Source organism: Pholis gunnellus (assembly GCF_910591455.1).
Source record: "Pholis gunnellus genome assembly, chromosome: 2".
NCBI lineage: Eukaryota > Metazoa > Chordata > Actinopteri > Perciformes > Pholidae > Pholis > Pholis gunnellus.
The window spans coordinates 18,270,475-18,295,771 of NC_136536.1; the positions used below are offsets into that span (position 1 = coordinate 18,270,475).

A 25,297-nucleotide genomic window follows, 5' to 3' on the forward strand; every position below is an offset into this window, starting at 1 on the left:
ACTCCAGCTGACTCCAGCTCTTTAGTGTGTGTGTGGGGGGGTAAATCATTTCTGCATGACATGCTCATGAGGTGATCGGAGTATAAATCATGGTACATTGAATCTGGTATGACCCTGACTTAAGACAAAAAATGCAATATTTGTGGACTCTTCACATCATGTGATCCACTGCAAGCACTGCTTGGTCACATGGAGGGAATAACATGGACTGGAATTATTTAAAATGCTTAACAAACTGCACATACAGCAGATAATGTGTCAGTGAATGGGCTTTGTTTTAAGTTATTCTTTGCTGATTCAGCTCACACAGCTGACATCTCCTCCATCTTCCTCTTGGCAAAATGCCCTTTTTCAATCCTGATGAGAGACGCTGCATCAGTCAGAGATTTCTTTTTGAACAGTATGATGAAGACGTTGATATATTCGTAGTATACGGGCTAGACACGAATACATAGATGCCCGGCAAAAAAAAAGAAAAGATCTACAAAGACGCAAAGTAACAATCATATGACTTGTTGCACGAGTCGATATTTAAGTCGAAGAGAGAGAAACAAAAACAAAAACATAGGTACAAGTCTGTTTATCAATATTAGACTGGAATATTAAAAATATATAACAAACACGTCCAGTGATCCGCCTCGGTTTAAGCTTTATGAATCTATAGAAAATCAACAACATGATTGTACAATATTATACAGAGATACATGTTACTCTGAAAGCTAGCTGTTGTTTCAGAAAAATGGAGAGCACGGTAGTGGTTAGGGTGCGTGTGTGTGTGTGTGTGTGTGTGTCTCGTTAAAACGCTGTCTGTAGTACTGACACGGAGAGAACATCGGTAGACACGGTCTTTTATCTTGCTTGCTTTTTGTGTTTGTAAATGATCTTTTGGTCTTAATTCCGTTTCCTGTATTGTAGCAATTCACAGACAGAAAGGAAACAACAGGAAAGCAAAGGGACAGTCAGCGGGGGAGAGAGACGGAATCCACGGAAACAGCTGTTATATGTGTTGCAAACAGCTGTGTCACAAACAGCTGTGTCTACACGCCTCCACCAGCTGAATTTAAAGACATATATATATATACAACATATCTAGGGCTCTGACAGTGTTTCATTCTTATGTGAGTGCTCTGATAAATAACTATAGACCTTTAAATGATGAACAATCCTCTGTTTCATTACATTACATTTACTCGCACTACGACTATTGGCAATCGAATCAGGCTCCTGAGTGAAATAGTCGACTATATGGGGTCATACGTGTGCCCTTATCTTGTATGTGTTTGTGTTTCTCTCACCCTTGCGGTGCCTGTTTGGCTGGGTGAGGCCGTTCTCGTCCCCACTGGTCAGCGCTGCGTCCTGCTGGTTGTTGTTGGCAGCGTCTTTGCTGTAATCGCCCCCCAGGGGGCGCTCTGAGCCCCACTTCTGAAGGCTGTGCGTCTCACACTCCTCCAAAGCCGGCCAGTAGGACAGAAGGTCATTGCCATCCAGATCTGTAACACACAAAAAAGAACAAACGCTTTCAGGTTACTCATGAAATCCTTTGTTCAGAAAACGGACGACTTATTACACAAATACGTGTTCTCGCGTCAGGTCATGACTTTATCGATCACGTTTGAGAAAACAAAAAGGCTCGCTAGTGTCACAGTAGTGGTTAAGAAAAGAAAAAGGGAACGTGGACAAAATCACTTTGATTGTTGTCAACACTGAAAAGAAATACTAGTAAAGCCACTGAACACCAGTTACAAAAAGCTGCCAATATGTTCTCATGCCTCATAGTCATCTTTCTGATTTCAAGCATTCTGCTTTATTTTGTTGCCTCGTGTGCATCCCAACAAACACAGAACAGACGTCTGTACCGAATAGCAGGTGTCAACAGACATTTAGCATACGTTCATAATGAAATAACTAATGACACATTGGTAGATAGCAGATATCAGACTAGTGCAAATGATGTACAGGCATGATTCATCTTAATGTATAAACACGCAGTTGTCTTCCCCCTTACAGCCATTTCACATATTAGTGTGTTCTGTGATATCAAGACTTTCGGCCAATCAGTGTCATTTGGAAAATCCCAATACAAAGGGTTAGATCACCCACATTTTGTCACAATGTTATCATTAGGGCTGCAAATAATAATTTATTCAATTTTAAATTAAAGTTAATTAATTAAGTCCAGAAAACAGGGAAAAAAATGTCTCTGAGCCAAATGTGACATCTTGACATTGCTTGTTTTCTCAGATCAACCCTGAGAAATTTGCAATGATGCTTTTACTTGACGAAACAAAACACATGACGCCGTTGCACCATTAATGTTAAGTGCTTACTTTGAAAACCACACATTGTTCTAATTGTATTAGAATTTAGTTAGGCTTCTTCATTCTCTGCAACACGTTTTAAATAATCTATTTATTGGATTTGTTCTGTGTTTTTCAGCTGTCCATGGAACACTTACTCAGTTACACACACTCCTTGCACAGTCCTCTCACACTGACCAGTCGACTGCTCAACCAAATCGATCAAAGGGTTGAACTCTCTGCCACAACGAATAAGCCGCCATCTTCAAACTGTGACCTTCAGTTAAAAAGGCTCCGAGCCTTCAGTTTGACTGCACTGATAAATTGATTGGACTGTACTGGCCATCTGGATCCTGTCCTCCTCCATTTGTTCATATTGGGCCGGTCCCTGTGGCTAATTAAGCTAAGAATTGACTACTTGTATGGATTTATAGATTTGCACATCTGGCCTTTTCTCCTGTGAAACCTTTCGCAGAGCACAGTGTATGCATGACATTTATATCACATACTTTGTGTATAAACTCATGTGTTATGCATGACTACCAGCACTGACATTTTCCTCTTGCTGTATGTGTATGTATGTTTTTGTGCCACACATTTAGCTTGTTTCTACATATCTGAGATAAAAAAAAAAAAGAGTAGACTGCTTTCGAAACAGGGTCCTAAATTGTTTGACTCTGCTGGCTGACAGGGGTCTCTGTCTGTGTTCACCCCATACGTAGCCCAACACATGCAGGTTAACTGGAGACTCTTAATGAAAGCAAAGCTGTGATCGTGAGTCCAAATGTGTTATTCCTGTGATAGACAGGCGACCTGTCCATTGTGAATTCTGCTTCTCACCCAAAGTGAGATTGGATACACTCCAGCCCCGACGACCCTGCACAGGTTAAGCAGGTAGAGATGATAGATCAGGGAATACTTTAAACCCTTACTCAAAAAATAAATGAAGCGTCCTTGAGCAAGACCACTTGACCATTACTGGCCTTTTCTGGCAATACTGTGAGAAGAAATGCCTTAAAAAGCGGAAAATATTGAGATGAATCGCTTATGCGAGTGCTCGTCTACCTTTGGTACCGTTGTGGGTGGGCTCTGTGAGCAGACGCTCGCTGTGATTGGAGCGTTTGAATCGCCGCTGGATGCGCCCGCGGAGTCGGACGTTGTCCTCGCTCTCAGAGGAAGGGATGGAGAGACTGCGCTCCTCCTCCATGGAGAGGTCTGAGTCTGAGTCCGAATCCTCACCTGGGGGAAGAATGAGACAAGTGAGAGGAGGGACGGAGAAAAACAACAAAGAGGAAGGAAAAATAACATTGACAGGTTCTCCATTGTGATGTGAGCTTAACCAGTACATTTATATGGAAAGAGAGAGTGAAGAGAAAAAAGAAGAAGTGCAAAACAGGGGTGAAGAAACGTGTCACTGCTGCTTGTTAGGAGTGTGCGTTTGTGTCCATGGTCGTGTTTGCGCGTTCACCTCCGTCTCTGTGGAACATGGCTACATCCAGGTCGGTCGCTCCGGTGTGGACGATGTTTTGTTCCAGCGTCTGACGAGCTAAAAGATTTTCTCTAGCAGGGAAAGAGGAGAGAAGTGAGGACGGACGGACGGACGGACGGACGGACGGACGGACGGACGGACGCACGCACGCACGCACGCACGCACGCACGCACGCACGCACGCACACACGCACACACGCACACACGCACGCACATACACACTATACTGTATATGCAGTCATGCAGGCCAATACAGATAAAAAATATGGAGCATCCACACACACACACATATATAAAGTATGTACTGTACACACACGCACACACATGCAGTCACTCAGCCATGAACACACCAACAGCCACTCTCAGAGTACATTAGTTTTGCTCTACATACACTACAGTACATTGTTCCATCCAATCTTCTTCATCTTTACCCCACTGACCCACAAAATGCACGACAGGGTTTTTGTTAACGAGGGAATGTCCTCCCTGAGGCAGCGTTCCCTCAGATCCACAGAGAATCAGTCAAACTCAAATTCATATTTGAATGATAATTTATCACTTACATTGTTGGTATTAAACCATTTTCTCTTGAACTACGGGAGGAACTATGCCGGTCCTAATTTACAAGCACTGGGGTGGAAGTTTTCCTTCCAAATGTTATTTCTAGTTTGTCGGGGAAAGTTTGTTATGCATCTGTGTGTGAACCTTTGTATATTTATTTACCTGGCGGAGCTGACAGAGGAGACGGTGGAGGTTCCCAGGGTGATGCGGTGCAGCCCGCTCTGCTCCAACAGAGATGCATTGTGGTAGGGGTTCTGAGCCTGAACACAAACAACAAGGTTGAGAGAGTTACTTTAATGACACTGAATGGTACAAAGCACATTTCCTCCCTCATGATGGTTTTTGAACATGGAAAAAAGTGACCTACCGAGTCTTCTGTAGTTACACAACATACCGCACTGTGTCAAAAGTCAAAATCCTGCTCTCATTATGGGCTACCTTGTGCCTCCGTTATGTTATCATAATTCCCATAAAGGACTCCTTTCTGATACTGATGTTTTCTATCCATATCACTGAGTACTATTATAGGTGCGGCTAAACTTTAGGAATCTTGTCAAGACATTCTTTTTGTTAGCATTCAAAAGCAACCGCCCGTCATATTTTCGCTGTAGCGCCCCGGGAATTGTGGGAGCGCTATTATCTTGACTGAATGCTGACCGGGAAAGGTAAAATGAAAAAAAAGGAGGCTAAGCTAATGGAGCAGAAGCTACTAGCCTGGAAATGGGTCAAGACTTCTGCTTCCCATACTGTAATAGGCCACTGTAGTCATAAATAACACATCGCACAGTAGTAGTAGAGTCAGATTGGCGAAACGATGCGAATAGCTGGTCATTTGTGTCCGATAATACTTTTGGAAAGGATCAGTTATTTTGCCCCACATGTCTTAGTGATGGATAGGAAGAGCTCTCAGAGGAAATGGGGGTTTAAAGGGTGAAATGAACTATGTGTAAACTAACACACACACACACACACACACACACACACACACACACACACACACACACACACACACACACACACACACACACACACACACACACACACACACACACACACACACACACACACACACACATCCAGGCAGCATGTGAAGTTCATTGGATAGAAGTGGGACAAAAAGAGGACATTGGACTGTGAACACACACACACACACACACACACACACACACACACACACAAACACACACACACACACACACTGTATAGCACAGAGGAAAGATAATGAGAGAGACTTAAGAAAACCGAGTGCAGTGAGCTAAAACACACATATGAGATAGAAGAGAGAGTGAAGAAAAGATGTGCAGACAGGAAAGGGCTACACACACACACACACACACACACACACACACACACACACACACACACACACACACACACACACACACACACACACACACACTCTCTCTAAATAGACACTGCACAGTGCTTTTGAAGAAGTGGACTTAAGAGTGAGCAGACCCCCACTGGTCAGTATATTGTCTTATCTGGGTCAGTGACAAACCCTGAAGGCAGAAGGAGAGGAGAGGGAGGACAGCAAAGATGGATGGGTGGATAGAGGGAAGGAGGAATGAAAGTCAGGAGGGCATTTGTGCTGGTCTAGTAATGGACACAGTGAGACTGTGCATCAAGAGAAAAAGGAGAGAATACTGTAGAAGAGAATAAAACATATACTTATATTCATCCTGCAAGTCATTAATGTGCAATAACGACCATCACATTATGCTATTATAGCTCATATAAATCATCAAAAATATCTTGAAATCTTCATTTACACAATGAGCTGTGTAAATGATTGCATAGTAATGTCAAGTCAAAACCGAGACATCTGACAACATCAAAACTTTTTAAGTTAAGCAGACACGAGCTGCAGCAAAACTACTGTTTGTGTGCGTAACTCACAGTGTTCTGCGGGGGTCTTGGTGGGTCTTCTCCGGGGCTCTTCTTACCCAAACAGGCTACGCTCCAGACCTCCTTAACCTCTGCGTTGAACACAGTGAAGACCAGCATCACCGACAAACCCTGGGAGAGAGAGAGAGAGAGCCGTAGAAGGACACAGATTTTAGTTTAAGGTACTAAACTACAAGATCCTTGCAGATTTTCATCATGTCTTTTCCTTTTCACGAGCACTACCTTGTTCTTCTTTGTATTCGAGCAATAAAACCAAAACTATTATTTGGACGTACTATATGCACAAATGTAAAGGCAGTAAGGAACCGGATGGAAGGTGAATCAGTGCAACATTTCTATATATAAACATACAGTCTGTTCATACCTGCACGAGGCAGAGGACATCGAATATGTAGTAGAACGCCAGGATGCTGTTGTTCACTGACATCAGACCACACAGCCAGGTGGAGGTGGCTACCAGCAACAGCAGGAAGGCATTGCGAATAGTCGCACTGGAGAGAGAAAACACAGAGGTCAGTGGTGGGGGGGGGGGGGGGGAGAAGGTTTGACAAACCACGAGACAGACAACATCAACGTGCTGCATCTTTACATGTACAACTTGGACGCACAAGACAATGACACGGTTAAGCTTTGACTGGGAACAGCACAAGCTACTAATAACTCGGATTACTTTGTTTTATTCCCCTGCCGGCTAGTTAACTAGCCATTAGTAAATGTAACATTTGAAAACTAATTGACTTCATACCACTCTATACTTTTACTTGTGATATCACAACAATGTGGTCGTCAATTATTGATGCCCATGAGTCGGATAATGAAGACATTTAGAGAGAGAAAAGCCAGAATGACAGGGAGCTAGAACCAGCAGAAAAAGGCTGAGTAGAGAAACCGTGGGATGAATACTGACACGGAGACGTGGGAGTCGTTTATGCACATGTGATCTGATCAATAACAAGGCCTGACATGATCATTGTTTATCAAATCAGCGTTGCCTGAATGAGACAGACGTATTCCCCTCTGTTCCCTGTTAGTTCACCAGTCACAAAACATTTTCTAAACTACATCCACAACGGTTTTGTAATGCGAACCCCAAAAAAAGAAAAGTCACACAGTTTGAAAATGTAAGCAGCGATTTAGTGTTACAGCTTTGTTGAGGCTGTTAGCAGTTATTTGTAATCTATGTTGTATAATGCTTCAATTAAAATGTTACATAAGCTTCTTAATCTTCATACAGTATCATCTTTATACACATTTACATACCCTGATGAAAAACGGCCATCAAAGTCATTTAACCATAGTGAGCGGGTACTCACATGACAGGGAGCTTCTTAGTCTCCTTCTGAGAGGGATTGCACGACATCTTGGCTACAATCATGAAAATCCCTCCATTCATCTGGATAAAGGGAAATCAATACAAATGGTAAGGCAACGTTTTTAATGCATTCCAGCTAATCCAATACTGCCGTTAGCAACATCAGGGATGAGGATAAACAAATAAAACAAATCAATGTGAACTAAATAGTCATCTTGGAGGGAAAAAAAGACATTCAAGCTCTTTTATTCTGCTCTGGTTCCTTTGCTCAAACAGTATAAAAAAATACACAGAAAAGCGAATAAAAAAAAATGTATCTAAAAAAAAAAAAAAAAGGCACAACAGAAGGACGGAAAAAGAAATGAATACCATCATCAATAAAGGTTAGGAAAGTGTACAAATGAATAAGACTGTTTATGTTTGAAAGAAGAGTTTCCCTTTCATAGTATACAGAAATAAACTACCTGCACTAGCTTTTATGAGTATATCATCTTTTAAAGGGAAACAAAACCGTAAACAATGTTCCTCGAAACAACATAATTGATAAACGCTCAGTGGTTCACTGTTTACACTATAAGTTTGTGTGCGTACATTCACTACTGCATATCAGACAGACAGGGGACCGTTACCAGTATGACGATGGCTATAGGACCAGCAAAGCTCCATATGAGTTTGTCATAGATGGAGATCCAACAAAAGTCTGGGTTCCCGTATCCCTCTGGGTCCAGGCCCACCGCCAGGCCTGCAGCGAAGACACAGACAGACAGATGAGACAGGAAGAGAGAGGCAGTACAGGATGTGACCGCATGAGACTATCTGAATGGCTTTGGCAGGAAAGGCACGAGACGTAACACACCTATTTTAATCAGTTATTTACTAAATAATAATTTCAGGCCACAAAACATCATGTTAAAGAAAATCAGCACGTTGGAAACATGCATCATGGTGCCTTCAGACATTTAACGTTTCCAGAATATTGAATTATAATTCTGATATATTGCCATCCAACATTAATACTAGCAAACATAAATAATATTAGCCAACTACTTTGTGTTTATTTTACACTAATTTCCACCTGATTCTCTCAAGCTGTAACTGAGCTGATTAATCTTGTGTATTTTGAAGGAGACTCGTGCTTAAAACTGAAAAGACAAAATCCACATAACTTTTGGATTATGTGTGTGAGAACATCCCTGCACGTACGTACAACCACACCACAAGTATCCGTTATTATCCGTTATTTCTTCACCACGTGACCGCACCTCTCTGATGTTGCTATACTGGGCCGCTGTGCGAGTGGTGACGTGAACTGTGAAGTCTTAATTCCTTGTTTGGACAACTGTCAAGGTTTTGACAGTCACGAGCATAAAGATTTTTTAAATTGAATTGCAAAAGTAAGAGAGACAGAAAGGGTTTAAATAAAGACGGACAGACGGATTAAACGCACCTCTGAGCCGGAGGAAAAAGACACGCAGCCAGCGTGTGTGTGTGTATTTGTGTGTATGTGTGTGTGGTGGGAGACAGATCCATTCTTGAGGCAAGGTGAGACAGCGGTCGGGGTGTGTGTGTGTGTGTGTGTGTGTGTGTGTGTGTGTGTGACAGAACGAGCAACAGATAGAGGGGAGTTGACAGCATGTATCCGCGTGGAAACTGCAAATGTGTGTGTGTGTGTGTTTGTAGAAAAAGAGGGGAGACAGAAATGACTTGCTTACCGTATGTGTGAAGGAATAAATTGCTTGCGTGTGTGTGTGTCTGTGCTCTACTATCTCTATAATAAAATGTCACAGAAACCTTATCTACACAGTCAGACTCATCGGGATGTGTGTGTGTGATGTGCGTGTGTGTGTGTCTGTGCACATATATGACAGTGTGTTGCCGTGATTAAATGTGGCGAGGACGTGGATGCACAGACGCGCTTCTGACAAATATCACAGAGACCCTACGTGTGTGCAGGGGTGCGTCTTACCTGTGATAATGGCGGGCACGCCCCAGCCGATGGCGTAGTAGAACCTCATGGCGCCGTAGTTGATGTTGCGTTGCTCAGTCTGCATGCGGTAGATATGAAGGCCTTCCACGAACATCCAGGCAAAAGTGGACATGAAGAAGTAATGCAGGAGAATGGCCACGACCGTACACAGGAACTGGAGGGGCAGAGAAAGAGAGCAATTAAAGCAAGGGGGGGAGAAGGGGGAGAAAGAAGAGAGGAGAAGCAGGGATGAAACAAAGAAGAAGGTAAGGAAGAAATGATGGGGAGCAATACAAAAATATCAACCTTTGTATTGATTTTGTGACAGGTGCAGAGCAAACGTCTTGGCAAGCAAGCAACAAGTCTTCGATAAAACACAGCAGGTGTCAGCGATGAAGTGACAGACTTTCATGATTTAATTACCAATGAGACTAATGAACAGAGTTTATGGCAGCATGTTACAGTCAGTCTCCAGGAAAAGCTAAAAAATGAATGATATGACTGTAAATTAATGTCTTTATGATGCTGAATTATAGCAATAATACCCAAGAGTGCGCTAACTATGATTATGTGTATGAAAGAAAGCACCATCGGTAGAGCAAAGTACGCTCGCAGGTAATGTGGTTGTCATAGCGGTTAAGTGTGTAAAAGACTGAACGCGTTCATGTAACAAATATGTTTACAATAATAAAAACAGCAATAAATACAGATCATTTAACTAGTTTTATGGTTTTAAGAAGAATATTCAATTCATAATATATATATATATATATATATATATATATATATATATATATATATTCATAATATATACAAATATATATATATATATATATATATTCATAATAATATAATATATTATAATATATATATATATTATAATAATATAATATATATATATATATATTATGAATTATACCATATATTTTGGAGAGAGCTTGGTCCGTGATTGATTTCTTTCTTTTCGTCTTTTGAAACAACCATGAAACAGTATTGATGGACATGGAAAATGTCTTTATTGCCATCGATGATGCTGCACGAATGCTGAGAGGATGTCAAATCAACATAAATATCTGAAGTCCGTGCAATGCCACGGTTTAGATTGCATATTATCAGGAATGAATTTGAGCACGTTTTGTCAGGGCAGGAGATCAACTTCCAAATCCCTTTTGTCAGTGAAGTGCTGCTGTTTGTTTTGGAAGTAATGCTGAACTTCCCCATGAATAATCTCTGAGAAATTACCCTCAGGCTGCATTCAAGCGTGTCTAAAGTGGTGTGTTTGAACTCTGGGGGCTTCAGTCTGCCTTGTTTGTTTAACCAGATGAGGTAGATGCCATTCAAACTCAAGTGGCTCTGAATTACAGCACCTTACACATCTGAAAGTGCACGTCATCGTCTTCTAAGAGAACTGTGGTGCTGTTTCTCAGAAGACGAAAACTAAACCAATAGGGCTGGTTTATGTTTTCCTGTATTGTATCTATCGCAATGTGGAAACAACAGCCGTGAAAACAGCGTTACGGCAATATTTATGTTAGTAAGATGAAGCTTTACATTCGGATCCATTCATGTGGGAGTGAAGCTGGAGAGAACAGCTGTTTTGCGAACACAGAGAGGGCACAATTGCAACGTTAAGCCCACACCGGTCCCCACTACAGGCATCTGTTAACCAGCACCACGTGCCTTTACCATGTGCTTATGTCATACAGACGTTTTTTTAAATTGAATTACCAGAAAACATACATATCATTATTGAGATATGTAATGACCTATATAGGATAGAGGATTTGGCCCCGCCCTATAAACCAACCACAGGTAACAACTACAGAACGTACGGGTTTGTGAGTTAGAATAGATGGCTGCTGGCAACTGACAGCCAGCTTTCAAAGCCGTGTTTTAAATTATATAATAAAATAAAATGATAAAAGTACAACAAGTGAGAAGATAAACGGTCTGGTGTGATTTATTTGATGTGTTCTTAGCGGATATAAACACCAGACAATGAAAGATTACAGCTCAAAAGGCTCCGGCTGTCAATCCAGTCTTGGCTTAACTTGGAAGGACTGGAATCAGATCTGCTTCGACTCTCCCTCTCTGTCAAAATATTTTCGATTAACAAAATGCTGGTTTAATGACCGAGCTTCTTCTGAGTTGTTTTTTTATCAACTCTTGTTTCCTGGGATGTGTGACTGCAGCCCGCCAACAGGACAGTCACCTGATATTCATAACGTTCACCGATAAAAGGGTCATGTTGGTGACATATTGACAAATTATATATAGATATGCAAATCAAAATACTTTTTCACTACCAAAGAAATAAAGCTGTGACATCATTAAGATGTTGCAGTCTTAAATTACTTTGGATGTGTGCTGTTAAAACACCTAAAATGTAAATGTAAACTTCACAACTCTAATGAAGAAGGAGAAACACTTCAGTAGAGACGTTTTGCAGCTGAGCGCTCTACATCTTTAAGTTAAGGAAAGCCCACTCGTACCGCCCGGATGAGGTTAAAAGAAGCTCAGTACAAATTCCTAACAACACAGCCAGAGACGACATGGAAATAGCAGCCGCCTTGGCAGGAATACAGCCAGACGATGGATTTCACACTCCCCCACACACTCACACACACACACACACACACTACAAGTTACACACTAAAAGAAAATTAAATTGTGCACAAGCATGTAAAACCAAGTGTGCACACAAACACTCGCTGCGAGCACCAACATGCTCTCCCAAGCATGATGCACATGAATAAGAGAACATATTGTTCAGCTAGAAGTAACCAGTCTCACTGTTAAGAGCCGTACAGTCAACTGTGTGGGGGATACAGCTTAATTAATTAGATTTCATGCTGAGTGAGCACATACTTGCAGTACCCTCTGTACAAGACTCACTGCTCTTTACGTACACACACATTTGTGATGTGACGGAAAAAAAAAAGAAGGAGAGTCCGGAGAGAGGAAGAAAACAAGAGAAAAGTACTGAGCTTAAAACACATATGATGTAGAGAGGCACAAAGTGAGCCGGATGGAGCAATACGGAGGATGAACAGCAGAAGAAAGGTAAAAAGACAGAGATCTTTTGCTGCACCAGCAAAAACAGGATATGTTGTGTTCTACAGTATAAAGAAAGAAGGCAGCGGTTTAAAGGTGAGTACTGCTCGGGCTGGGCAATATATCTATATCGATGGGACTACATCTTAGATTTTGGATATCGTAATATGGAACAAGTGTAGTCTTCTCCTGGTTTTAAAGGTTGCATTACAGCTAAGTTCTAGCTGTCCTGTTATTTACCTTCATCCGCTCAGCCATTTATCAAAAATCTCACCGTGTCAGCATTTTGTGAAAGCACCGATAGTCAACCCTACAATAACGTCACTGAACCGTTTTTGAGGTATTTGGTCAAAAATATAGCGATATTTGATTTTCTCCATATCGCCCAGCATTAAACACCTTCAAATCTGCAATGCGTGGCTAAAAACGAGACAATAATTAAGGACAAAAGCAAACTGGAACTGGAGTGACAGTGATGAAAAAGAGGAAGGCAAGAAAGCCAAAGACAAACAGAAAAACAAGCCACCGGTATCTACCTGTTGCTCCGTCTGATTGACCCCGAGCAGAAACACCAGCTCCGACAAAAACATGGCTGCCGCTGTGTTTGAATGGATGCTCCTGGTGTTGGACTTGAGGCCTCGGAGGCAGGAGAGCACCAGGACTGTGAGCAGGAGGGCCAGCATGGAGACGATCAGAGAGGAATATGTGACCAGGGCCAGCGAGTCCAGATCCCCCTCCAACTGCTGCTCAAACAAGAGATGTGAGAAGGGAGAGAGGGTATTATCAAACTGAGATCATTTTGGTGGGGATACATGGAAAAGGAAGGGCAGAGGGAAGAAGGGGAGTAGTAATATTAAAAACCACAAGGTGAAATAAGACAAAGAGCTGCAATCATTTTAATTTGCTGAAATGCTGCTACCTCAGTCTGGGTAAATGCCTTCATCTGTCTGGCTTCACTTGAGTGTGAACTGACGATATTTATGACAAGAGATAATAAATTATTTGGAAAGCATGTAATTAAGATGAAGAATCGGCACCAGGCAGCCACTTGTTTCAGATTCATAAAAATAAATCAATTAATTATTATGAAGTATGACATTGTTTAGAATGCTGGCTGCTTTGTGATGCTGAATATTACAGGTTCTGAAAGGATTGAAAGAGGCAAAGTATCTCCGTATTCAAACTGTTGAAAGTAATTTATGTCTTTGTTATGAACCAGTCTCAAGGCGTTTGAAAGAGAAAATTAAAGTAAGCAGACAAATCCAACAACAGACAAATCTATCTGTCAGGAGAAATCAGAGTATCAAAATCATGAAATGAATTAAGATCACTACCTCTGCATGCACAGAGAGCCAGTAAACATAACAAACACCTTCAGAATTGTATTTGGGCCAATCGAGCACATCACGGCTCACCCCTAATCTTATTGCTCTGGACTAGTGCATCATTCAGTGTGAATTATACACATTTGGTGGAAATGTACAACTTTAAATTCATCGCAAGGCATGAGGTTTCTGATTCCGCTAGTTTCCAATCTCAAACGTCAAGATCTGATACATCATCACTTAGTATGCTGGGAAGTGACGGGCAGGGGGTTTGCATTAAACTGTGAAAATCGTCTACAAGAGTTCCTTTAGCCTTCAGAATGTCAGGCAGGATTAATTCTCCGGGATTTCAAACGTTTACACCGACTACATTACAAGCAATTACCAGCGGAGATGTTCAAATGAAGAAAAGAATGAAAACCCAGGTGGGTGCGTGTTTACACAGCACGGTCACTGATAGTGAATGCACAATTAATCCACTACATGCTCCGTTATGATACAGAGGCATATGAGTGGAATAAATATGCGCGAGTAGTTCTCCACTGACAGATCACTAACCTCTCTGTGTGAACTGTCCATCAGCACCCCGAAGGTGCCCAGTCTCTGGCACTGGCAGCGGACATGGGAGGTGTTCCTGAACACCACCATGCAGTCCCTGACTGTCCAGCAGCCTCCTATCTCATACCTGCAGAGAGAGAGAGAGACAAGACGGGTTCATAGTAAAAAGGTCAATTTTAACAGATGTGCGGACACAAAGACATGAACACACTATCTGTATGATATGTTGCCACTTGTGTGTGAGGCAAGGACGTCATGCTCTCTGCTGTCAGTGAGCATGCACCTGTGTGTTGCTGTGTGTGTGTGTGTGTGTGGCACTGAGTAAAAAGGTAACACACTACATTGCAGTCTGAATTCTGTGATTCAGGTGCGGGTCGTGATATGAACAGTGGTACCCCCCCTCTGTGAATTCAAAAATGTACAGCAGACTGTGTCACTTAACGACCGTTTCACTTCATGTTTAAGGTCCACTTCACAGCACTACTCCCGTAAATAAACCTGTTTCGCAGCAGACATGTTGACAGTTATGACAGGAAACACACCCGGTGTAATTAATTACATCAACGACTGCATTCCATATAGTTGAGCCAGTTCCAGGGCCCTGATATTGAGCATGCTGGCTGTCTGACACGGCTTACTAGGAAACTTTATCAGTCAGTGAATCATCTTTATTGTTATTGGTTACACCTCTGCTTTTCCTACTATGACGGGTCTGCAAAAACAAACGTGTATAATACGGGTGGCTGCCATAAGTCCAGCGCAAGAAAGTCTAAAGGCAGACATTGTATATATATTTCATACTGAAAAGCAAAACCCCAACTCCTCCAATTAAGACTACATTTTGACAAATATATTTTCCACATTATAAAGCTACAGAATTTCAAAACATGGCACCACACGGAAATGTCTCCATAATGCATTAAAATTATACATATAGCCATATATCATAATATATGATACAATATTATCTATATATGTATAGTGTAAAGTAATTGTATTGCATTTGTTTTAACAGCGCCAATACAATGTGAAGCATCATATAATACCACAAGCTAATAACAATAACCAGCCCTACTGCCCTGATTGATTGATTTGTGTGTGTGTGTGTGTGTGTGTGTGTGTGTGTGTGTGTGTGTGTGTGTGTGTGTGTGTGTGTGTGTGTGTGTGTGTGTGTGTGTGTGTGTGTGTGTGTGTGGGAATATATGAAGCAGTGCAAGTGTAATCTGTACTCACTGATTGCTGTGGTTCCACTGCACACACAGTGGCTTGCTGCGATTGGCTGTCTCCAGCAGCTTGAACTCAAGCAGGATGGGCTGGTCCAAATGCCCACCCACAAAGGTCTGGTTGTTGTAGACAGAGATACTGACTACTGGGGAGTTCATTACCGGGTGTCTGGGCAGCCTGAGGGAGAGAGAGAGCGCGCAGAGTTACCGTGCTTCTACTAAATAAGACAGAAAGCTGAGTTTGATGTCTTGGTTAGGACAGTAAAAAAGGCAAAGACAAGGTGAGCAGAGACGGTGTGCTAGACAAGAGTTAAATGACTGTTCATTGACATCTACTGAACATTGGACAGTTTGTTAATTTGTAATCAAGGCTGGAGGTGAGGTGAGGAAGAGCAGAGGGGGAGAGGGATGGGAGGAGAGTTGAGAGAGAAAGAGAGCTACCACGAGAGAAAAAAACCAGATGTAAGGAAGGTGATATTGGAACTAGTGCTGAAGCTAATAGTCAATCAACTATTAATCGACTGACAGAAACTTCATAGGCCACAATTTTGATCATGAATACACCGTTTCCCCGTTAGTCGTTAGTAGGAAAAGCACCGGTGTGTTCAATAACATTACTAATAGGTGCATTCAGACGGGTGGCTCACCGGAGTAGCATACTGGGACACTTAATGGGACTGAGCCATCGTCATTGTTATCAATTTCACCTGTGCTTTTCTTATTATGACAAGAAAAAAAAACTGCTGTGAAAAAGGTCCATTCATTGTTTTATTATGGAATTCATCGAGCAAAAATGCCATTTCTAATTCCAGCTTTTTCGTCTGCGCCAATCTGTGTCATTGTAAATCAAATGTCTTTGGGGGATGGTCAGAAAGAATGAGCAATTTGGAGATGTCACCTTGGCCTTTTCCCATTATTTTGTATGAAATACTGGCAAGTTGCTGTTTACATTTAACGATAAAGATATATAGTGCAGAATGTGTTTCTAATGATGTGAAGCTCCTGTTATATAAAAGCAATTGTGGTTCACTGTTTGCTGCTGAATAAAGGAGACTTGGGAAATCCCGATTCTATATCCAGCATGTTTCCTTCCTTTCTGCTGTAGCCGGATCTTTATTGTTCTGAGTGTGATTGATTCCTACCTCACTCCTCGTCGGTCTGTGTGGTACTTGGGAGGGAGGGCGCCGCCCAGACTGCGATAGATCAGCAAGATAACGATGGTGATGGGCTGCTCTGGCATTGATACAGTGCGTCTGGCTGCAGTGTATTCTCCTGTCTGATTGGCTGAGATACTGACAGGGGCCGCGGCAGCGTTCTGAGGGGCCAAGGCTGAAACGGAGAAGTCTGTGTCAGTATGTTCTCTTAGTTTCAGCCACTTACACGATCAAGCATTTCATTCTATGTCTGTTCTTACGCTCTTTCTCTGTCCGCTCCTTCTCTTTCCAGTTGTGTTGTTGTTGCTGTCGTTGTGGCACCAGGGCAGCAGGGGGAAGTATCACATGGGTGTTGGGATCCCACAAAGCCTGGCCGCGAAACAGGGTGGTGTGGTAACGCGGGAAACGCCGCCGCACGTGGGTTTGGTTCTCCACGCGGTCCAGGTTCATGACTGACAAAACAAACAGGAGCAGTGAACACACATCATTTGACACAATATAGGTGGCGGTGTTAACCTTAAATCAATACTTCCCTTAAATGCCTGCGGAATATGCTATTTATTGAATAAAGTGCAGACTCTTACAAAGAATCAGTCACTGCTGCAGTTTTTACTCACATTTAGTGTCTTTACTAAATACAGGGTCAGCAAGTTGAAAGGGATTTTTACATCACACTTTCACTACTCCTAAGGGAGGCCATATTTCCACAGGAGGAACAGCATCTCTTATCCTGTCGTATGCTGAGCTGTATGTCTCAAAATTAAAGTGTTACTAATGTATTGTTGCTCAGGGTTGCAGCTCTAATGGCACATTTGAAACCTCCTTAATCAACAGTTGATAAAAAACCATTCAGTACACACCATGTTTATATTGGTCCAAAGCTACACAAGCAAGAAAGGCTTCTTTCAGCTTTCTGACAGGTGGAAATCATGAAAATAAAGTTGCCAATTTTACTCAAATTAGGTGAAGGGTAGTTATGCTCTTGTTAATTAAAAAATAAAACAAATTGCTTACCTCTGTTCTACTTTGTTATTTAAATGTTGGGGGTTTTGTATGTTCTGTGTATGATGTAGGTTGAGAGCAACGTAAAAAGCGGAGTCAAATTCCTTGTATGCATACGCATACATGGTCAGTTCTAATTTCCCTTCTTAAATACAATACAAGGGGAAACCTGAACCACCTGTGTCAATAAACCAATTGAATCTCTGTGGATTTAGGACTGTGTAAACCCAATACAGACTCCACAAACACACACACACACACACACACACACACACACACACACACACACACACACACACACACACACACACACACACACACACACACACACACGGGAACTGTTATATTATGGGAAATGAGGTGGCGAACAGGAAGTACATAGTCAATGTGGAGTGTTCAATAATGAGTGAACACTTGACCAACAAAACATAAGTGGAACAGCACTCAATACTGAGAGAGGAGATACATCACTCAATATAACGGACGTATGTTATGTCTGTGTGTGCGTGTATATATGTGTGTGTGTGTGTGTGTGTGTGTGTGTGTGTGTGTGTGGAGATAGACTGTCTGACTGACTTCTGATTTTAAAAGTCTGAAATGACAATTTTGATGGCGAAACAAATGGTTTATTGGTGAAGATTTTTGCATTTTAATGATAAAAAATACGATTAAAAAACGTATATTGGAAGCTAACAGATGGGTGTGTGTCAAACCATCCATATCTTTATAAACGTTATTCATTCCATCCCTTTTAGCTGAGAGCATCAACTGTCTGTGTTTGTGTGTGTAGGAGTGTGAACGTTGGCTGCATTTCTTATTCCTTCTGCTTTCACTGCCGCTAATTCTATGCTCCCCGTCTGGGGATGAGCATCATGCTGTCAGTTTTAGATGATCTAACAGCGTTTTGGATGTAATCCAAAGGCAAAGCATAAACAGTTAAGTAAGAGAGAGATGAGAGTCACATAGAATAGAAATAAAAGCAGGCAATTCATATTGGCCAAGGAAGGTAAGCCTATTTTATATTTTCGGCAGGTCTGGGATTAACGGTGCTACCAATCAGCACTGGAGGAAGCTGGTGAGGCAAGATTCACTAGTCGGTAACTATGATGGGTTTCATGAGTTTTGGTTGGATGGTGTTTTCTAGGAATCCAATCTGTGTGTGTAGCTAAGAGCATTAACGGAGTGTGAAATGCATTGTCTGGCTTCATCCCTGTCAGAGCTACTGCTGTTGTTGCTATTTCAACACCTTGTTGTTGCATGTGGTACAGATTTTTCAACAGCATTTTCAACACCGCTAAAGTGACAGAGAAATGTGGAAAAGAGCAAAAACGCACAAGTGACAGGATGCCAGGAACTAAATGACACAGGGCATGTGGCCAAACCGGCAGATGTATCGGACATTTACTGTAAGAGAGAAAGAGAATGTGTGTGTTTCTGTGCGTGTGTGCTTTGTTAATGTCTGCTACTCTATATGTGTGTGATCATGTGTGTGTTTGGCATCTGTAAATCTAAATTATGTATGCCGGAAAGTGCTACAGTGCTTCGGGGTTTGTGTGCGTGTGCTGAAAGCTTTAGCTGGTGTGTGTGTGTGTGGGAGTGTGAAATTCATCTCTCTGTCCTGCTGCCAGCGCTCTGGCCGTGCCATCATCATTTGCATTGGCGCTGTTCATCTCCCGCTTTACACTGAGTCATTCTAGCTGATTTCACAGCAGCAATTTACAGTATTATGAGAAAACCGCTGCAAATCATCCGTAAAGATTACGATTTCATTGCTGTCTTAGTCTCTTATATTGGGTCTGAGTAGGGATAAGCTTTTGTATTATGCCTGAGTGTGTGTGTGTCTCTCTGTGTGTGTAATCTTTCTGAACTCACTTATGTTTGGAGCAACCAGCGCCACAGGGTTGAGGTAGGTGAGCTTCATGTTCTGGGCCAGAATCTGGGCGTACTGCTCCAGCAGCTCCGTCAGCTCGGCCGGACCGCCGCCCGGGATGTGGTTCTGACTCTGAGCGAGAGCCCGCCAGAGCCCAGAGGTACCGGGACCCAACAGCACACTGCAGCCCCGCACAATGTTCTGCAAGCAGCAGAAAGATGAACAATCAACAAAAACAAAGGAAATAAACAAGACTGCTGTTTCGAGAAGCAAGTGAACACATGGGCTTGTGTATTTGAGACGAAATAGAAAACAATAAGATAGAAGATGGAACAAGTAACAAATGTGTCAACATCCTGGATCAGAATATTTTTACTGTGCAGACAACAGCTCAAACTATCCAAAGACTGAGGATGTACACAGGAGCTGTGTCTCCGTGTATGAGGCCCATATTTGGCTACAGCGTAGTTTTGTCAGAATTTAAAGCTATAGGCTCCAGCTACCGGCTGTAGTCCGCCAGTGAAGCAGAAGTAGAAGAGGCTGCGAACTAGAAACAAAACATGTCTTTTTGGCCATCTAACCCATCTACAAGAAAAAATAGAGTGAGTTCTTCAGGTATTTGTTTCATTTGGGCAAATTCTTTCATGTCAGCTAGTGTTGGCACTGTTTCATGCTGTCCAGAGACCAAGACAAGCATTTGGCACGAACTTGAGTTTGTCGAGGAGACAAGACATCTGATGTAAGCCTCATAGTCAAGCCTTTTGTCAGGCTGCTGTGACCAGGACCACGAGAACATTGTAAACAGAACTCAAAAATAACATCCAAACAAGTCTAGACTTCAATTATAGTTATGTCTTCCTGGCTTTTCATCTCATTTATTGTGACTCTGGATGGAAACCTATAGATAGTCTAGACTTCACGGTCTTGCAAAATGTTTTGAACAAAGAGTCATATCAGAGATCGAGAGGGATAGATAGATAGATAGATAGATAGATAGATAGAGAGATAGATAGATAGAGACAGACACAGACAGACAGAGAGAGAGAGGGAGAGAGAGAGGAAAAGTGCTTAATATGATTCTTGCAGTCTGACTACACCAGACCCAATAAAGCACTGCAGTTCCACATAATGCTCTGGGGAGGAAAAATACACAAAACAGCCTTCAAACAAACAAGGAAAACATTACACAGTGGAGTATAGGAAGAACGTGGTGAATTGTAGAGGAGAGAGAAGTCGGAAACAGGGATTGCGGAAGAGTAAGTGGCAAGTAGAAAACCGTAAAAGAGAATAACAGAGAGACAAAATGGATGATCACAACAGACAGATGCTTAAAGATCTAATCCAACTTTTGTACTGATTTGTTACAGGTTACAGAAGGTCAAAAACACCGGTATGAACAAATACTTATTAGAACAAACCCGTGCTTCCTGAGTTCATTAAACAGTACAGTTTCCATTAATGGCTTCCTCTCATCATACGGTCTTATTTAGAGAAAATCCGGAACTGAAACACATTACTAATATTAAAAACAGAGGAAAAATGTGATGGTGGATCTTAACCTCCACAACCGCATCAGGCTGTACACCGCAAGAGCTCATATGGTCTGTATTTATCTGTTGTAAACAAAAAAAAAAAAGGGGGAAAAAAAAACAATGGAGGCTAACAAAAGGACAGAGACGTGAAGAGTTTTAAAGAGGCAGCAGATGACAGGATTACAGGGAGAGAAGGAGGCACACAAAGGCTGAAGGAGAGGCAGCATGGATGACAGGTTGGAACATAACGCCAGACCGATCAGTTCAACAAACATAAGATGTGCAGCACGTTGTCATATCCACGCTACTTTGAATATTTTTGTTCACATTAGCTACTCAAAATGCTCTTTCAAACCAATTCGCTTCTCTTCTCAACCGTCATTTAAGCTGCAGAGATCTCACCACGAGGAACAATTGTGACGTTCATCGGTGCCACAATGGATGTCAGATGTCTCAATGAACATAGATAGAACATGTCGTATCCGAATTTCTCTCCCTTATTTTAAAACACATGCATTTGATGAGACGTGAGCCCTATATGTGGAGGTGCAGCAGTCTCCGGATGGATTTGATCACAGCTTGAACATGAAGGATTTCTTCCCTCCGCTCACCGCTTCATTCCTGAAGTGAAAACTCTTGATCCCGCTCTGCCTCCCTTTGCTTCTCCTGCAGCCACTGGCCCTGTTACTATAGTAACTGCGTTCCACGCTACCTGATCGACAGGCCTAATAGCTGCTGTTTAAAGTGAGGTGTCAAGTATTTCCACATACATTATATATTTATTTTTTTTTGGGTGAGAAAAAAATGGGCTGCCTGCAGCTCCACTTCAGTGGTGGTGCCGGGGTAAACCAGAGCTGCCTCATTAAATCCATATGATGACAAGTAGAACTTCGGTGAGGAAACTGCTCTGGTTTATGCTGATGAGACGCATTTATGACTTCTGGTGACTAGTAGTTCTCTTGAATAACGATGTTGAATACACTTATTGTAAGTCGCTTTGGATAAAAGCGTCTGCTGAATGACTGTAATGTAATGTAAAATGATAATAAAATATCCACACTGCACTATGGTGACAACACATCGCTGCGTTAGGTTGCAAACATAAACACTAGTGGCCATATCTCTGATTCACTGTCAGGTGAAGTGGGAAAGTGAAATGTCGTGACATGAAAGGAAAAAGGTTTTAATTTCACTCACGATAGGATGCCATTAATGCTACGGCTGTGTTGCTATAGCAACTGTCCTTTTTGAGCCAAAGATGAAGCATTGATCACGTGATCAATGCGTGAGGCTCCAACTGTGACAGCAAAAGGCTCTTGTTCATTTGAAATTGGCAATGAATGACTTATGACATAAACCAATTCAACATTGGTTGTTCATTCAGACTCTAATCCTGCGGGACTATTTCTTCTTATTCGATGTCATGATTAACGAGTCGGCCCCCCGACAGGTAAAGAAACACCGGTACAGGACGGCATCCTTCCGCTTTGGTTCACAGTGTCACAGCTGGTGCCAGAGTGTGTATGTGGGAATTCAGCGCGTGCAACAAGTGTGTATTGAACCAGATAAAGGTGAGTGCTTTGTATGTTATTGTTCACCTCAGAGGGAAAAGTTACACTCTTCTACCTTTTACCCACTGAATGTTCAGCAGACAAGCTATGATGTGACGGCTGCACCTCCTGCCATGAACCAGAAGGAGTTCTTACTCCTCACAGAGAAACACAGTGAAGGTCACTGGCCCTATCAATGCAAAACAATACCTTTCATTCTTTGGGTTTTTGGAAAGAAAACAAATGGTGTATGCATTAAAAAAATCTTCAAATATGTTTGGATATAACTACAAAAATACAGAGACATTGTTTGATTCTCACTATGCTACTGTCACACTCACTCAGTTTCTATAGCAACTGTTCTTGGTTGTAATGGCAGCATGAATGACTTCAGCACCGCAGGGTGGGGCTACTACTGCTACAGTTGTCATCAGGTGGCTAAATTCTCCCTGCTATCATGAATTATGAAATGAACACCTGCATAAACGAGCTGGAGCTCATCACCGTCACTACTGCTTTCCAATGCTACCGCTGCTAGAGGTGTACGAATAGATCCACACACTTGAGTATCACGATGTTATGTTCTGTGATAGGGTATTGATTTTTAAAAACACTGCATTCATTATTTAATTAATAGTTTACATGCAAAGATTCATGGCAGACGGTGGCTCACATTGGAGAAAAAGTAGTGCTATAATGTGATACATACAAATCCAGCTACTTAAGTTTAAATGCATGTGGTGGTGTATTCTTTATGCGATGACAGTTTTCATTAAATTAGATTAAAGAAATTGCAAGTTATCGCCTTACTTATAGTATCACAATATATCACAATAAATGATATCGTAACCTCTGTACCGTATCGTATCGCTACTACTGTTACTACTACTACTACTGGTACTGCTAGTAAACAATACAAAGCGGTGTATTTTATTGTAGCAATGTGTGTCAATGTGTGCTTGAATGACAGGAACAAAAGTGGGACTAATTCAATTTAACCAAGATTTGATATTAGAGAACACTGCAAACACTGGGGCCTTAATGAGTCTTTCAACATGAGTGTTTTGCTGTGAATGAACTATAGTAGATTATATATGTTCTGTGTTTGATGATGGCTGATATTTTCTAGGAATTGATCTATATTGTTGCATAATCTATCTCGCATATATTGTGAATTTCGCATATTCACCGTGCTTAGTTTTTCTTGACGGTCTCTACCGACCGGGGGTAGGCGACCGTAGGCACGTGTGGCAGCTTAACCAATGGCAGACTGACAAGTATTTTGGAAATGTTGAGGTATCCTTTCATCCTCATGCTAAAATGACTCCTTTCGCAGCCATTGGCAGTTAAGATTTTGATGTGGTGTCACAATTAAACTTCAGTGTTTATATGGCACACTGATTAACAAGAAAATTAAGAAACATCTAAAAAGGTCCACCGTCGACCGCTGCTTCATACACTGCGTCTTTAACTTGTAGTCCTTCATACCCAAGACTACAATACCCCGAATGTGGAGCCACACAAGTTCAAGTGATTGATGCAAGGGCTCTGGCTGAAGGCTGATCGAGTGATGTTTCTTTAAACCTTTTGTGCTGCTGCATTCACTTGACTTGAAGAAGGTCTCTGACCAAAAGCCGAGAGATTGTTGCACAGATTTGTGGGTGCAGATGCTCGTTTTCACTGACCAAGATAGGATATTAAAATTCTCTTCATGAATGAAAATAAATACACTCTCGTCAGCATGTCAATTTCGCACAACTGTTTCCATAGTGACATGCAATTTGTCAATTACTGACACATGAGCCAGTAAATTGAAAAAAAGTAGTTTCACAGCTTCAAGAGAGGGGTTTTCCTTTATGATGTATGGACGACTGATTTATTGTCAGACAAATTGGCTGACATGTGTAAGCTAAATATGTATATCTAAATGATATGGAGATGTCTGTTAGCGCCTTTATGTCAAAACGCCAGCGAGCTAAAATGATTCTGTCTCAGCTGCTGCATCTTCAGCTGAAGCACCCGTATCAGGTAAAACGAGACTCGGTTAATAATATGGGGAGATGACATGTTGCAGTGTTTCATGAGCTACTGTCACTGCATCGCCATAGCAACATAGCTACCTCCCGTTTCAGAGAAAAGACATCTCGTCACCGGGTCTGTACCCCATAAAGGTTCACTATATCCGTCACATCTACTGTTTTAAACAACAGCAGCTGTTATTCTGCACATGTGTGGCTCCTGGTGGCAGCAATACACTGTAGAGAGGAAATCTGGTTTAGTTCTTGAAATAAGTTAAATGTCGCATTAACAAATCATTTGTGATTAATTTGGAGATTATCTCCATAAAGTACGATTCCAAAATGTTGATCAGCTTGTTGGCTACACGTCTCTTGGTTAAAAAAGCAGATGAAGTCTGTGGCAGTGTTTAGATTTTCACACATTAAAATCAACAGCACAAACTGATTATTGGCTTCACACTTCACTATCTTGTCCGTCT

At 41.8% G+C, this 25,297-nt stretch overlaps 1 protein-coding gene across 1 annotated transcript in view; it reads right to left on the reverse strand.

Annotated features, from left to right (window-relative positions):
- celsr3 (cadherin, EGF LAG seven-pass G-type receptor 3) overlaps window positions 1–25,297 on the reverse strand; it is a gene marked incomplete at both ends in the record, with an annotated part of 98,044 nt that overhangs the window by 1,823 nt on the left and 70,924 nt on the right. The window contains 15 exons of the mRNA XM_079174957.1: window positions 1,296–1,490; window positions 3,363–3,536; window positions 3,766–3,857; window positions 4,509–4,606; window positions 6,246–6,365; window positions 6,619–6,745; window positions 7,568–7,647; window positions 8,196–8,308; window positions 9,533–9,707; window positions 13,123–13,329; window positions 14,470–14,596; window positions 15,703–15,870; window positions 16,835–17,021; window positions 17,107–17,298; window positions 19,721–19,919. Of these exons, the coding sequence (XP_079031083.1) occupies window positions 1,296–1,490; window positions 3,363–3,536; window positions 3,766–3,857; window positions 4,509–4,606; window positions 6,246–6,365; window positions 6,619–6,745; window positions 7,568–7,647; window positions 8,196–8,308; window positions 9,533–9,707; window positions 13,123–13,329; window positions 14,470–14,596; window positions 15,703–15,870; window positions 16,835–17,021; window positions 17,107–17,298; window positions 19,721–19,919 (2,254 nt within the window). The remainder of the gene's footprint in view (window positions 1–1,295; window positions 1,491–3,362; window positions 3,537–3,765; window positions 3,858–4,508; window positions 4,607–6,245; window positions 6,366–6,618; window positions 6,746–7,567; window positions 7,648–8,195; window positions 8,309–9,532; window positions 9,708–13,122; window positions 13,330–14,469; window positions 14,597–15,702; window positions 15,871–16,834; window positions 17,022–17,106; window positions 17,299–19,720; window positions 19,920–25,297) is intronic.